The sequence below is a fragment of the Pocillopora damicornis genome, chromosome 13 (assembly GCF_964200805.1).
Source record: "Pocillopora damicornis chromosome 13, jaPocDami1.2, whole genome shotgun sequence".
Classification (NCBI taxonomy): domain Eukaryota; kingdom Metazoa; phylum Cnidaria; class Anthozoa; order Scleractinia; family Pocilloporidae; genus Pocillopora; species Pocillopora damicornis.
The window spans coordinates 14806264-14822079 of record NC_142682.1 but is presented as its reverse complement, the minus strand read 5'-3'; the positions used below and the strand labels follow the sequence as shown (position 1 = coordinate 14822079).

At 39.5% G+C, this 15816-nt stretch overlaps 1 protein-coding gene and 2 long non-coding RNA genes across 5 annotated transcripts; 2 read left to right on the top strand and 1 right to left on the bottom strand.

The window, feature by feature from the left end:
• Positions 1–136: 136 nt before the first annotated feature.
• On the top strand, positions 137–10255 carry LOC113684529 (tartrate-resistant acid phosphatase type 5). 3 transcript variants are annotated; one of them, XR_016182383.1, is made up of 6 exons: positions 140–585; positions 3966–4187; positions 5124–5213; positions 6037–6251; positions 6821–7375; positions 9710–10255. XR_016182383.1 is itself a non-coding variant. In XM_089191825.1 (5 exons), exons 1-5 carry the CDS (start codon positions 294–296, stop codon positions 7067–7069), a joined length of 1068 nt encoding a protein of 355 aa, XP_089047951.1. In that variant the 5' UTR covers positions 137–293; the 3' UTR covers positions 7070–7679. The 3 variants fall into 3 exon arrangements, 2 of the variants coding, with proteins under 2 accessions (XP_089047951.1, XP_089047950.1); XM_089191825.1 differs by lacking the exon at positions 9710–10255 and having other exon boundaries at positions 137–585; positions 6821–7679; XM_089191824.1 differs by lacking the exon at positions 6821–7375 and having other exon boundaries at positions 144–585.
• A 1929-nt stretch (positions 10256–12184) lies between these two features.
• On the top strand, positions 12185–13389 carry LOC149035640 (uncharacterized). Its single transcript, XR_016182386.1, has 3 exons — positions 12185–12320; positions 12936–13018; positions 13256–13389. It is a non-coding gene; the product is annotated as an uncharacterized LOC149035640 (long non-coding RNA).
• Positions 13390–13665: 276 nt separating this feature from the next.
• On the bottom strand, positions 13666–15748 carry LOC149035639 (uncharacterized). Its single transcript, XR_016182385.1, has 2 exons — positions 15578–15748; positions 13666–14192 (listed from the first exon to the last, which is right to left on the bottom strand). It is a non-coding gene; the product is annotated as an uncharacterized LOC149035639 (long non-coding RNA).
• Positions 15749–15816: the final 68 nt, after the last annotated feature.

The window sequence follows — 15816 nt, the reverse complement described above, 5'->3', positions numbered from 1 at the left end:
AGAATACGAAGAAGAACAAAAATGAAAAGTGAGGTGAAACGGAAGCGCCTCCGTTTCACCCTAGGGGGAAGGGTACGGCTACACGAAAGCTACTTCGGGCGGGCGTATTTTCGCCCTTCCCCTGCCCCCTACCCCCGCCGTCCACTTTAACTCCAAATCAAACATGGCCGGTCCGATATACGATCGCGAGCTTATAACATTAGCCCGCACTAATAAGACCCCTGCACTGCAGGCTACCCATTATCAGAGGTGGTAGGCCGGAACAAGTACTTTGACACCGGAAGTTTAACATCATGCCATCACTATCACGTGAGGGTCAGCTGGTAGAGCTGGTTTACTTTACCATAATCCCGGGTATAATCTCATTGATAACGCACGAAAACATGATGGCGATCAAGCATATTCTCTTGGCGATCTTCCTTACTAGCGTAGCTTACGTTCGCTGCGATGAACTGAGATTTCTGGTGGTGGGTGATTGGGGCGGCATGCCTTTGTTCCCGTATACTACTCCTTTCGAGACAGCCGTCAGCATTGGCATGGGAAAAGTCGCACAGGAACTGGGAACACAGTTTACCGTCGCTCTTGGTAAGAAAAAAATTCATTGCTTTCCAGATCAATTTTGAAGGGTGTTGTAAACTTAAGTCTTTAAGGTTTAGGTGAAAGATATTACGATTATGCCTATGATATTTTCACTAGCTCGTCGCTTGTTCCGGGCGCTCAGAAGGTTATTAAACGGCGGCGAGTTCGTAATAGAACTCGTAGAGCTGCCTTGAGTCTTGCTTCATTTTGCGTTATTCTGTCTATACTATCGCAAAGCTATTTGCTAAATGATTGTCTTCAACAGCTGTGATTACGCTTGCTTATTTTAAATTAAACTTGATTCGAAACGAGATATGATGTCAGACTCTATTACGCAATGTAGGCCAAATAATAATTTTTTATTTTTTTTTAGAGGGCACGGTAACGAATCTTGCAATCTGATTGGTTCTTTACCCGGTCAGTATTTTCCTATCTCTGCCCACGGGCCACGGTAACGCTTTCGTGAGCCGCCGAGTACATCCCAACTTTCGTTGTCATTTTTCATAAATATACCTCGTTTTCCGTCTGGGCAGTATTTTTAAGCAAACACGTCGGTCACTACCTCAAGCCGATAAATAACCTATGAATCCTCTCTTTTCTCTCTATCAAATCACTTTGGTTGACAGAAAAATATTGGTTTCAGAATGAATTTGTATAAACAATAGTGTCATTACGTTGGTTGACAAGCGGCCTAAAAACCGTCTGCAATTCATTTTAATCGTTCATAAAAAGTACCCAGAAAGTTGAAACGTGAGGTATTTGGTTACACTTAAACTGAACGATGGAACTTTCATTCATTTAATATCTGAATTTTCTCGAGCACTTTGTTCATAGTGAAAGAGCGAGCGAAGTTTTAATTTAAGTTCTACAACAAATATACGCTCCTGGTGAGTCTTTCCAATTCCGTTCAATTTGGACATTCGTACCTTAAATTGCACAACAGAAATTGAAGGAATTTTTTGATAAAAGGCCGCAATATATTCCCTTGGGTCTCGTCGGAGTGTGCCGGTCGAATTTAGTTTTTGTGAAGGAAAGATCAGAGTTAAACACGCCATTACAGCAAACAAACGAGCAAACTCTCACAACTTCAAAATAAAAAAATTGAATTTACTCACAATTACTTTCCTCGCCGTTTACTTAATGAACAGAGGTAAATCTTCGTACATGAACAAATGGTCGATGAGAGTGAATAATACTTTCCGTTAGATCATTGACTGATTTTGAAGAAAACATTGTCGTGACAGTCCTTGCCAAACTAGTTCTGTTGGCTTTCAAATGTTCCTACGCTTTTTTTTTCTTGCGCGCTCTCTAATTGACAGGTGTCAGATTGTGACAGATACTTGTAAAAATAATATTTCAAAGTTTGTTTGGAAGCCTTTTAAATCACCTTTATCGTTACGGAAATGAAAATGTTTCGCTGAGGCATCTCTCTTAAATTTGCATCACCTCTATTTTAACTACCATTTACCCACTCAAAAATTGTTCAGTTTATGGAAGATCTTGCCGTATTTACGGCCATAAATCATTCGGGTTCTTTCGGAAAGAATTTCGTCAAGTTTAAAAACAATAAATATGTTATTTACCGGCTAAGGGTCGGTCCGTATGGTGAAAAACTGTGACCTCGGTCTTGAAAATGCTGCCCTCGGCCTACGGCCTCGGGCAGTATTTTCAAGACCTCGGTCACAGTTTTTCACCATACGGACCTCCCAGCCGGCAAATAACATATATTTATTAACTGACAACAATATCGCAGCAGGCTGATTAACTCGGAATGAAAAATAAAGTTCAGAAATTTGTCCTCTGCGCGATAGAGAATTCTTTGAAAACGACATTTGATTTTAAAACTCAAATATCTGCTTTCCACTACCTAGGCTTTTTCAAATTCTTTTTTCTCAAGAGTTATAATGGGATTCTATGAGTGTGAAGCCCCACAAAAGCTGATGATTGATACATTTTATTTCTTCAAAAGCAAGATTTTGCTTGTCTAAAGAAAATGTTTTGCGAAGATCCAGCAAAATAGTGAATTTACATCCACTCTCAGCGCCCCAACTGAGGCGAGAAACTTTTGAATAATGAGGATCAAAATGCACCAGTTATTAGTTTCGAAACGCTTAGTTCATACACACTTTATTATCGGTTTGTTCTGATTCGTTTTTAATCAGTAAGTCTTTCGTTAGTTAATGATTATTACCCAACAAGTTTGTTTATCTCCGATCAATTCCCATTTAAGTACACGTATAAAGATTCTATTTCAATCATCGCTACTAAATCATCGCTGCTAAATCGTCGTTGCCAGATAATCGCTACAAGCTATTTGCTACCGTTAGGAGCTAGACCAAAGTCAGTCTATATTTCTTTTACATTTACGTTGTTTACCTTTTGTATGTATTATTGGTGTAGTTCTCGTATTCAGTTTTCCGTGCAATCGCTTCATTTTTAGTTAGGTTAACCTTACGTTTCGCAACGCATTCTTCTTAGTTTAGTTTCTGTTGTATTTTCTTTTAGTTCGAACCACACACACACGTAACCTCAACCGCTATTCTCATCAAGCAAAATTACGTCTTAGCGCCATCATCTAAAATGAATAGAGATCACTGTGTGCGTTCGTATTGTATGCTCAGTCACATAGGCAACCTTTTGAGTAACTCACTAATAACATCAAACAATGTGCTAGAAACGGCGACACGAAAATTTTCGAGCTCGTCGCCTGACAAACTCTAGCAGCGTAGTAGTAGAAACGTCGCAATCAATACACGATTGATTAGCCTGAATCTTACATCGTGAGACAAACGCTCATTTATCTATAAAACCACGATGAACAATAACACATCTACAGAATTTCCATTCTGCGTACTGAAACCAATTTGAAATCGAAATTTTATTTTAATTTATATTAAAGTCGTTTATAAAGAGACCTCGGACAACAATGAAAAAATGACATCAGAGTAAAATTCAGATATTTTTTCTTGAACCTTAGGGTCACAATGACAAGTTAATTGTGCCCTGATCAACTTCAATTTCTACGTTTTTACGAATTTTTTTTGCTCTCGTGTCAATGCACAGGCTATATCCAAAATATAAAGGAAAGGAAAGGCCATTTCAGTTGTTATTGTTTTTGTCAGGAAAGTATTTCCTCTAAACAGTTGCGAGAATGGAGTTATTCATCGCCTGAGGGGGTTGGATTCGAAAGTAGGGTCGAAGGATTTTAGGCATCACATGGTTTTGAGAGTGAACTTGGCGGGGGGGAATCGGTCATCGCCAACAGGGTATAAGGAAGAAGGGAAACCATAGAAAATAATAAATAGGCCACCAAAATCTTCCGACCTCGATTCTTTAGTTTAATACCCTCTGTTCCCTTTACCACCTCATTCTTTTTTTTTTTTAAGGTGATAATTTTTATCTTACGGGGGTGAAAGACGTGGATGATGAAAGATTTAAAAAGACATTTGAGGACGTGTTCACTACCGAATCACTGATGACCCCGTGGTTCTTTTGCGCCGGAAATCACGATCACTATGGCAACGCATCTGCTCAGATTGCCTACAGTTCTAGGTCCGAACGCTGGAATTTTCCAGACTTTTATTACACTAAATCCTGGAAGATTCCTGGTAAGTCAGTGGTTCGTGACTGAGTCAGAGGGTGGGGTTTAGGAGCCATGCAGAAGGTGAACTAAGGGGAGAGGTGTTGAATTAACAGCGGGGAAGTAAACTTACGAGGACTGAGAGTCAAACTGAGAGTTGAGGGATGAAACGAATGAATGAAGCAACGAGGAAGCAAGAAAACGAGGAACAAGGGAAGAGGGAACGAGAGAAAGAGGGAAAGAGGGAAAGAGGGAAAGAGGGAAAGAGGGAAAGAGGGAAAGAGGGAAAGAGGGAAAGAGGGAAAGAGGGAAAGAGGGAAAGAGGGAAAGAGGGAACGAGGGAACAAGAGAACAAGAGAACAAGAGATCGAGGAACGAGGGAACGGGAGAACGAGAGAACGAGAGAACGAGGGAACGAGGGAACGAGGGAACGAGGGAACGAGGGAACGAGGGAACGAGGGAACGAGGGAACGAGGGAACGAGGGAACGAGAGAACGAGGGAACGAGGGAACGAGGGAACGAGAGAACGAGGGAACGAGGGAACGAGGGAACGAGGGAACGAGGGAACGAGGGAACGAGGGAACGAGGGAACGAGGGAACGAGGGAACGAGGGAACGAGGGAACGAGGGAGCGAGGGAGCGAGGGAGCGAGGGAACGAGGGAACGAGGGAACGAGGGAACGAGGGAACGAGGGAACGAGGGAACGAGGGAACGAGGGAACGAGTGATCCGAGTGATCCGAGTGATCCGAGTGATCCGAGTGATCCGAGTGATCCGAGTGATCCGAGTGATCCGAGTGATCCGAGTGATCCGAGTGAGTGAGGAAACAAAGGAATCCACAGAAAAAAATGGAGGCATACCTAAAAGATTCGACGGAGGGAAGAATGATTAGATAACTGGATGGATGGATGATCTTTCTTTTCCCTTTTGGTTTGGTCATTAATTTTTTTGTTTCATTTTTTTAAGGCTCTGATTTGGAATTGCAGTTGGTTCTTATAGACACGGTTCTACTCTGCGGTAATACTGGACATGATCACACCCATACTCAACCTGAAGGTATCATGACCTCTTTATGATAGTATTCTTTCTTTCTCTTCTCCCAAAAAATCAACTACAAGATTAAAAATACTTTGATTGCAAAAGTCCGAGCCACATTGTGGAATTAGGTCCACACACTTAGCCTCTCATAAAGTGGGCGACCTTAATTCAGTCCCACCGGTAAAATACCGTAGGTGCCATTTCCGAAATTTTTACTCTAATTACTGGCAGGAGGAGTTAATCTCTGCGCTTCTCTCTGGGCATTTCCTATGGTGTCGAAAAGGAGAATCTGTTTTACAATCAAGAGCTTCCTACGTTGGCGATCATTTTTTTTATTCCCATGACCTTGAAGTTTGTTTAGGCTTAGCAGTTATTTTGCAAGGAGGAGTCAGATCGTGGTTACACCGAGTGGTTTGGAGGGTTATAGGGCCTGCGTAAATCACAACTCTCCCGATCTCCTGGTGTTGCTTTCTTGACTTAACCTGTGTCTCAGCGGGTCCTCATCGACACATCTCCGCTAAAATGGCAAACAGCTTGAGTAACCAAGGAAAACAGAATAAACCAACAAACAAAAACACGAATCCACTCTTAGAAATGGACTTGCGCTCGGCTCCCCCATTCCATGTTGTACAATCGCAAATAGCAAACTACAACAATTGACTTGGAGAGGGGTATTAAGGATAAAATTGTTAAGCTATTCCAGATCATTATCATTTCAATGGTAATATGTCTGACTGATTGACCCTGACAACAGATCAACCAATTTATGCTTCTAATGTTGTATTCAAGAAAATTTTCTTTCCTTTGCGTTTTCAATATTTCTCTCGCCCATAAATTTCAGGGCCCGAATCTATTGAAGTTGCCGAGGCACAATGGGATTGGTTGGAATCTACCCTTCGTTCGTCCACAGCACATTATCTGATCGTTGGAGGCCATTTCCCAGTCTGGTCTATAGCTGAGCACGGACCAACCCAATGTTTAGTTGATCGACTAAGACCTTTGTTGGAGAAATATCACGTGACTGCTTATATCAGTGGACATGATCATAACCTACAGGTAATTGGCATATTTCTTTAAAAATTGAATATAAACTTTTGTGATGGTCTCTCGAGTAGTTCTGCTCAGGTTAACCAATTCACTCTTGAGTTATTCCCTATATTCCACACAGCTTTGCTTGCTGTAATCAGAACACACTTGAGATGACGGGAGAACACTAAATAAGGCATGTGAATCACTGACCACGACTAAGGTTTTTACGAACTTTCCCATATTATTCTTACACCTGTCTGCGTTTTTGCGATGGTAAACTAATAAAATTTACTAAGTCGGCCCTTGTTTCTCCTTCATAATATCTCCTCTCTCCTTAATGTTGTCATCTCTCCCAGCCCTCTTTGTTCTCAACATTAAAAATGACATCGCAATCACTTTTACCATTTTGAAAGCCATCTCCTCCATCATCATCATCATCATTATCATCACCATCATAATTGGCTCTGTAGTCGTTTTCAGTTTCAACATCAGAACGCAAGCAGAAGAAATGCTGCCATCATGTGATAAACTTCATTATTTTTCTATGTTTCTTTCATATCCATGGATTTACCTTTAATTCTATCGATTGCCTTTAGCACTTGAAAGAAGCGGACTCCTCGGTTAATTATTTTGTAATTGGAGCTGGCGCAAAAGTAGAGAACAATACCAGCCACAGCAACAAAGTTCCCAGAGATAGTTCCTTGTTTTTCTGGGCTGACTACAGCAAGGCAGGAGGATTTGCTGTGGTGCACATGGCGGTGGATAGCACTACACTAAAGATGTTGGATTCCCATGGATCCTCTGTCTATAAAGCTCAGCTCAACCCTCGTCATTCAGGAGCTTAGTTATTACGCTCCGCTCTGTACCCTTTGCCCTGTCAGTTCGTTTCACGCAAATTATTTTGTGTCTCGCAATGTTTGTTTAAATCAAAGCGTCGCAGTACCTTATCTGTTTGGTTTTATGAGTTAAATAGGTTTTTTGTGTGTGTTGTCGTGGAAATCTACGACTTGAGGTTTTCTACTTTAACTATTTTTCTACTTTAACTCAATTTTAGAAATGGAAAATCTTTTGATCAGTTTAATATTTCCCAACTTCAATACCAAGCCTTCTCTTCTATACGCGCTCCGTTGGGCGGAATGAAGAGAGACATGGTAACGAGCTTAGCAACTTTTTAGTACCTTAATCTTTTTAACAAACTACTCGGAGGTAAACCAAGGAACGGAAATAATTGCATCGTCGTTTACTTTACCTGTGTCTAACCTGCAAAGCTGACTACTCTGTTAGAGGTACTCCTTTCTCTGCCTTTTTCCATTGCCTATCAGTATTCTGAGTCACTGGGTCTGTTGGTCCAAAACAATTTCTCTTACCTTTCCATTGCACGTGTTGCAGATGCATTGTAATTTTGTAAGAATAACTCTATTCAGAAAGACCATTAATGACTTTTCATCCCATAAAGTAGATGATTAGGTTTTGCTATATCCATTTTAAGTTTAATTGGGAAACGCTTTAGCCTTGTGCCTAATGCGGAAGTCAATCCGTGTTGAACTCCTTCAGGTTCATCGTGTTAGCTCTGCATATTAAGCAATGCTGTTACAATACCCTACGAAGGACAAAGCTCGCACGGTACTTCTCTAAAATGGTTTAGGTGAGGTGTGCCAGGGGTAAACCAATACGTCATCCTTGGAGAATATCAGTATTCAGGCCAAATCGCTTCATGATGCAGAAACCGAGTCACGCTGCGGCAATTATGCGCCTCGTAGACAGGCCTTTTGAGCATCTAACATCATCGTCCTCGCTATCCTCGTGATTCCCTCGCCCATTCACTCACTCTCTCTTCTTCCTTCCGCTTCGACGTCTCCTTCGCACCCCTGTCGTCATCATCATTATTGTTATCATAACCACTCATTGTCATCACCATCATCATCATTATCATAATGATCATCACCAACATTACCTCAAAATTCGGATGTATTACTCCTTTTGATTGTCGTGGGTGCTTCCCTGTCATTCTCGTGGACAAAAAGAAAGGGATCTGTCTTGTGTCTTGTGTCTTGTGTCTTTATTGTTCAAAAGATAAAATTACATATCTTATGTTACATTAAAAAGAAAAGGATGTAAATAAGCTTAGGTGTATCTAAATAAGATAAGTATATACGTGGAAACAAATACAAAAGTCTAATACAGGAAGTACACTTTTACAAAGCTACATTGTACTTAAAAACAATTCTATTAAAAAATGTATTCTTAAAACGGTTTGTGCGAATGGCGGGCATGACAGGGGATTTATTTCTCAAATTATACCTCGTGATCTTGGTCTCAGGGAAGTAGGCTCTAAGAGGATGGCTCAGGATAGTTGAAACCTTGCGACAAATTTTGTGATCTTGCGTTTTAAGTAAGTCACCTATCACTAATTTCTTAGATATGTAACTACGTTTAAAACAACGATCTAAAAACTGCTGGGCTATAGTTAGCTCTGACTCAGAGGCCCCATGCACAGATAGAGCATAAGGATCTCGATTTCTCTATTTACAAAATATTCTCTTGTGTGAATATCACCAGCACTAACGAAACGATCGACCTCTTATAGGTGGACACAACTGAGAAGTAGTGAGCACGTTCGTTAAGGGAATTGGCTTCTTAAGGGAATGTGTGAATACCTAATTTGTGAGGCGATACGAAAGAAGAGACTTTCTCTGGGCGCAGGTGGTAAATCGGGCTGTCCCTTGACTAAAGTGTCCAGTATAAAAATCCTCCGGGAGCCAGTTCGAAAGTCCCATAGTCTTATACAACAGATGAATAAGAAAAAAACACAATTTTACCTATAAGTTTCGCCAGTCCCGATTACCCAGAAAGGTATTCGGGCAAAGGTAAATACCCGTACGCGATGAGCTGCAGTCTCACTAACATGAACCCGACAGTTAGCATTAAACTTCTCTTTGCTCCCTAAAGTTCATAGTAGTCCATACTTGATTATAGATAAAGGGGATAAGTTTCCAAAGAAACTACGTTGCTGCTTAGGTGGGAGAGTATAACAGGATAATTAAATATTATCAACTGAGCTGATAACGTAAATTGGCCACCGTACAGAGCTTAAAAGCTGACCTTTCGAGCGTTAGCCCTTCATCAAAAAAAAAAAAATAGGGTAATTTAGTATTATAAACTGAGTTGATAACGTAAAATGGCAATCGTAAACAGTTTTAAACCTGACGTTTCGAGCGTTAGCCCTTTGTCATTAGCTCTGATGAAGGGCTAACGCCCGAAACCGGCATCAGCTTTTAAACTCTTCACGATGGCCATTTTACGTTATCAACTCAGTTGATAATACTAAATTAGTCAGACATACTTATATGTAAGGTTGTTAACAATAATAACAAGTGTCAGATGTAGGTAATCACCACCTATTTCCCTTTTGCTAACCATTTGAATTACTTCTCTTTCCTTCTGTTTATTCTTTTCAAAATCTATGACGCAATGGCAACCTCCAGCATCTGAAAGAACAGAATTCCTCCGTTGAATATTTCGTCATTGGAGCTGGCGACTTTCTGTGGAAAAGCACCCCGAACAAAGACAAAGTACCACAAGGAAGCTCGCTGTTTTTCTGGGCTGAGTACTTAAGATTAGGAGGATTTGCTGTGGTACGCGCCTCGGTGGAGAAATTGACTGTGGAATTTGTAGATTCCTTCCAAAGTAGTCTTTACAAAAGAATACTCTATCCTCGCTCTGAAACGAAAGTTGCCGTATAGGTGAACATTGTAGAATAAATCTAAAATTGTCGGGTAATCTTTAGCAAAACATGTCAATTAAGATTATCATAGGACCCTATAGGTGAATATTGTAGAAAAAATCTAAAATTGTTAGATAATCTTTAGAAAAAACATGTCAACTAAGATTATTATAAGAAAACAAGAGAATACCAACTGTCTCTTAAAGAAAACTGTAGCAATCAGATGATCTTATGACTTCCCTATGTGATATTATTGTATGTAAAGATGATTCCATCGGAGTTACTAGTAAATGAAAACAGCAAGAAAGACCTAATTTTTTTTTATGAATGAGAGGGAGAGGGAAGGGATGCGATGAGAGGACGTTTTGTAACAAGCGGGAAAAAGCGCGAGAGAAGAGCGAGGCAAAAAAATGATGTCTGTAAAACAGGTCTCGTAAAATGGTATTTTACTACTCTATGTGGAGATAAATATTACCTGAGTCATACTCCAAAGAAACAACACATAGAATTATGAGAAAAGGTAGGATAAAAATGATGTAAGCATTACATCCGCTGACTTTCAAACATTTCTCAAGCAGTCAGAGTGGAGCTCCCTAATTTTGAACCCAAAGACTGAGAGTAGTATAGCTACCTTTAAATTGTTATATTTAGTGATGCATTTAGTTGATGATTATTCCAGCTCCAGCTCGCTCCATCATCAACAGGCAGAAAACTGTTTTGCAGTTCGGCGGAGTTTAATATTCGACAGGATACTTAAACGAATGATCGCTCTAACGAAGGGCTAAAGCTCGAAACGTCAGTCTTTAAACTCTTTACGGTGGCCAATTTACGTTATCAGCTCAGTTGTTAACACTAAATTACCCTGTTTTACTCTCCCACCGACGCAGCACCACAGTTTCTTTAGAAACTTACCTCCTTTATACAATCGCAGGAATGATTACACAGGGTAGTTTACTTAACCGGTGCTTCTCACAAACGTCATCCTGATGATGGCCTTAGCGCTAGCTTCCCTTCCTTAGCCGATACACAGCTAATTGGAGGAGTTAGTCTGTGGTTCACATTCCTGATCTCAACATTGTGCATGTAGGGTAGAACAAAAATGCACCTGTATCCTACATTTGGCTTGCTAAGACCAGACTTTCCTATTAACGATTATATTACGAAATACTTTGATTATCTGCTCAAGGTTTTTGTCAGATTTTTTTCGGGTTCCAGTATGGACGTCTTCAATAGATATCTCAAAAAGTCACTGGCTTTCTAACCAAGCCCTCGACCAACTTGGCACACACTATCATATAACCCTTACAGCCCCGCGCGCTGTTTAACTATGAGAAACATGTTTAAATAAAACGTATCACCAAAACCTAGTTGTTACATCATCAACAGTGCGGTTGGTTTTTCATTTAAGAACTGCGGAAAGAGAATGAAATGATAGCGCCGTCATAGTGAATAATTTATCATGATTTCAGTTCACCTGTTACCCTATGAATTTGGAAATCATGCAAACCTAACCATAAACTTACTTAAAACAAGGCAATATTTTATTTAAACCGTCTCACTGTTAACGAACAGAGCATGAATCTGCTATGCTTACTCCTTAAGGTAAGTTTGTATATGGGATTAGTCGTAAATCAGAGCTCAGCCTGGAAGCTGTTAACTATATGTTAAGGATACAGCAGAAATTAAGGCTAATTACAAGCTTGATTACCAAAACAGAAGTAGATTCAGAAATATCTTGTCAGTTTGAGTGTTTGGAGGAACCGCGATGTAAGTTCGATAACTTTGAAGCAGGAAGAACAGCAAAAACAGATTCAGGTGTCAGCTGAGTGACTCGGATCGATTCGTTCATCTTGATAACTTATCAAAGGACGAAAACTTTAGATGCAGAGAAATACGGGTAAAATAATAACTTCTTAAGTAGGCCTATTACATGTTTTCTTGATCAGTTTTGAGTGCTAATGAAGCTTATCAGTTATTTTGCTCTATTTTCAGTTCTGAGATTCTCGGACCGAACTGTGATACCTCGCATCATAGGAGAACAGGGGAGGAAATCAACACATGGTTGGGTGTTTCAGTTCCCGGCGATCTGAGGCGCAAAATCCCAAATTTAAATGAGTTTGAATGGTGCATGCTCATACCTGATTATCATCCTGAAAGCGAAGGAGCACAATTGGCGAAGTTCAATCGTGGTTCGTTTTGTCACGAGTATGAAACCGAAAAATTAATGGCAAGGAAGCGAACCTCAAAACTTTGTGTTCCAAGGGAACTACTCGACGACCTCGTTCAAATTAACCATCTGTCTAATTATCATAACAGACTCAAACCTTTCAGCGCCCGCAGGGATCATGCAGAGACTTTTTACATGTTTATGAGTAAGTTTCCATCATTCTTAATACCTCCTGCGTTTATAGTAGTCATTTATCGTCCTAATAAGATACATGAAAAAATTACTCAGTTCTGATTGGTTAAGATAAATGCAGTTTTCACGTAATTCAAAGCAGAAGAGGGTAAATTCAGTGCAAAGAAGTAACAAACCCCAGTGAACAATTCCTTGAACTTTTAGCCGGACTTTGAACTTTATTGCGCCTTAAATGTGTGAAAGTATCATCGTATATTATTATTTTGATCGTACGCGGCTGTTTTGACCGAACGCCCAATGTCACTTGCAGGGTTTGAATAAATTGTTTTTCCACTTGATGCGCGCTCTTTGCTTCTGCATAATTATGATGAGCTATCTCATATTTTTTTGATGTATATTATTAATACGTAATCACATGATTTTCTCGTGCAATTTGGAGGCACTTGTAAATTTTTTCAAAGACCACGAATTGCTCGAGCCCGTAGTGCAATTTTGTTAGTCTTTGAAAAAATTTACACTTGCTTATTTATTCCAAATTGCACTCGAAATCATTTGATTACCTATACAAATAATACCGTACCGTGTCAAATTCACGATCAGGAAACAACTCTGTTCTTTTCAATTTTAGCACGTTTGACGCCTCTTCCTTCAAAGGGACTGTGCGTGTAGACAACTCCAAGCATTTATTATCCGCAATGAATTTATAATCAGGTAACTTGTTTGAAGAGCATATAGCTCGGTAATGTATAAGAAAGGCGTTACCTTAGATAAACCCTTTCTTCTCTGGTTTTTATATCTATCTTAGATATTTTTATGTAACAGTCTGTAAAGGTTATTTTCTCTGCAGATCTCCTGTTTAATGTAGTTCTTATTTCACCCGTAGGGTCCCTAAATTTTTATTTTAATAGTCAATCTTGTTTTTGTTTTGTTCCATCGTAATTGGTATAGAAAAATCACTTCGTAAAGAGTCAACATCTCGAAGGAAATGCCAAGTTTGCAAGGCCCACTTTTTGTAACTAAACGTGATTCGCTATAGTTAAGTGTGAAGATACACGATGGATGATGGTAAAGGATCGAGAGCCTTATTATTATCACCTTTGTGGGAGCTAGTCCTCCAAACTGTAAGGTTGTGAAGATGTTAATGGTAAATAAAGAAACCAACCAGAGTATAGAGAGTCAGAGGAAGCATAACAATATAATATCGTTTGCCATTTGTGGTATTTGCCTCTTGAAAGTTTAAGAAATGGTGAAATAAATATATTATTTAACCAATGGTCGCCGGCAGATCTTCCTCTCTGTTTAGGAAACCAAAATGGTTCCAGATTTACAGATCTATCCCAATCAAAGACATCAATTAATTTCTAATCTGACATAAGGCAAACTTTACTTGATTAAATGATTTCGTAGTTTTACAGTTATTGGTCTATGATGGATAGCAAGCTATGTACAATATCAGCAAGGTAAATTTGTTCTTTCATATCGCCCCAAACAAATTAGCTCATGTGTTTCCATGTGACGCTTGTGGTTAGAGAAAACTTTAAGGCTGATCAAATTCTGGAATGTTTAACTCCAAGGTGTTTCACCCTCCAAGTAACCGGTGGTCTTAAATGAAACGCGGATGAAATCGCTTGTTATTTTATTTGTCCAGTAGTCTGCAAGGTGGAATAAAAAATTAAGATAGATATAATTACAGAAGCTTCTCAAATAATGTTCCTATACGGGTACCAAAAATTTTCTTATATCACTCTTTCTTTCGGGTTCCCTCCTTGTTATTAGATTTTCTACATTTCCAGTGGGAGACGGCCAGTACTGCAGCCAGCGCACCAATCATTGTACAGACACCAATCAGAATTGATTCAAACACCAGCATGACTGTAGCAGTGGACTAGTAGACAAAACGTATTGAGAAAAAAAACAGTAAGTTTATAAGGCCTTCATACTTAATGTTAATGGCATATGACATAACGAATGGAGGAGCAGAGTGAACGTATGTTGGTGATGCAGAGGTGTAAAGACCCTTTGCAAGATCGAAATTCATACGATCGTTTCTGGGTGAAAAAAATTTGAGCCTCTCTCAGGCGTTCAGTAAGGAAACGATGAGACAGTGGAACCGGCCGCGCAGAGCCAACAGATCGAACAAACAAGGTGTGGGGATTCTTATTAAGAACCTCCGAAGGTGTTAAAAAAATTTTTTATGATTAGTAGTGTTTTCCTCATCTTGACGTAACTTAGCAATCATATTGGCGTTATCGAATGGATAAAATTTGAATTAATTAGGACATTGAAAAAAACAACAAAGGCTGGTTGAAAACGAGAAGGAAATTTCCATGTGGTTTTCTAGAACAGTTATAGCCGTATAGTCGGATATTCAGAGAGGGGGCTTTGCATCGGGAAACTCTAAATTCCAAAACACTCCCCCTTCCCCCATTTTTTTTTAACATTGCATCATCGCCAGAAATAAAAGCTGACAAAAAACTGACAACCGTGCATGAACGTCACACACAACTGATCACATCACAAAGCCACACGCATAATACACTTGCATGAAGTGTGGATAAAGTGGATTTACCGCCGATCGTTCAGTTCTAAGGTGTCCTTGCCAATATACTTCATAAGTTCCTTTATCAATAACTTTGATTTGGAGTGTTTGCTACCTTGAAAAGTTACATTAAACTTTGGAATTATTTCCACTGATATGAGCTAAATTTAGTTCAGGCAAAGACGATAGACTCATCAATTATGCCACCAAAGTCTATCTAAAAAAACAAAGCACAACAACACATCGCCCCTCATCGGTCAGTGTTTCGATAACACAAGACACATGTAAGGCAGGATTCGAGCTACTGCAGTCAGTATGCGGCGGATTTCATAAAGCGATTCCGCATCAAAAATTAAGCAACAGATGCGAATTTCAATTTCCCCTTTGATAAGAAACACTAAAGTTAAGGCATGTAAGTAGATTCAAAGAGTTTGTCAAAAGGACCCCTGTTTGTTACATATGTAAATTAGGATTTGAATATTCACTTAAGAAATGATTAATCTCTCCCCATCAAAATCGTTTGCTTTTTTGACCTACTGACGGGTAAAGTCTTCAATGTGTTCAATAAACAGTGACTGGTTAAAATTGTGTAATAAATCGCCTAGAATGATCTGGACTATTCCCTCTTTGTGTTAGATGAAATGTTCCATTTCATTTCCTGCTGACGAACGCGAGTATAACTGCATGAATTACTGTTGTTCAATCAACTAAATTTTCCCCCAAATACTCACTTCTATTCTTCTTTTTGGTACAAACTTTCTTGTGACAGAAACTCCGAGATAACGTCTTTCATTAAAGATAACCGTAAAACTATATCTCTGCTTTTGTGACGCGAGTTGAATGTGCGCCCATCATTCTGGCTTCTCCTGAATAAATTTTGCCTAAATGCTTTAAAGGCAAGTCTGGTTTCCCTGGAAACTTAACCAAAACGTACCTTAAAAGGCGTTTGGGCAAATACGTGAACCACTGT

Coding starts and splice junctions, on each gene's coding strand:
- LOC113684529 (XM_089191824.1), top strand. CDS start 294: ATGCCATCACTATCACGTGAGGGTCAGCTGGTAGAGCTGGTTTACTTT. Junction 586..3,965: donor ACAGTTTACCGTCGCTCTTG/GTAAGAAAAAAA, acceptor TTTTTTTTTAAG/GTGATAATTTTTATCTTACG. Junction 6,252..9,709: donor GACATGATCATAACCTACAG/GTAATTGGCATA, acceptor GGCAACCTCCAG/CATCTGAAAGAACAGAATTC.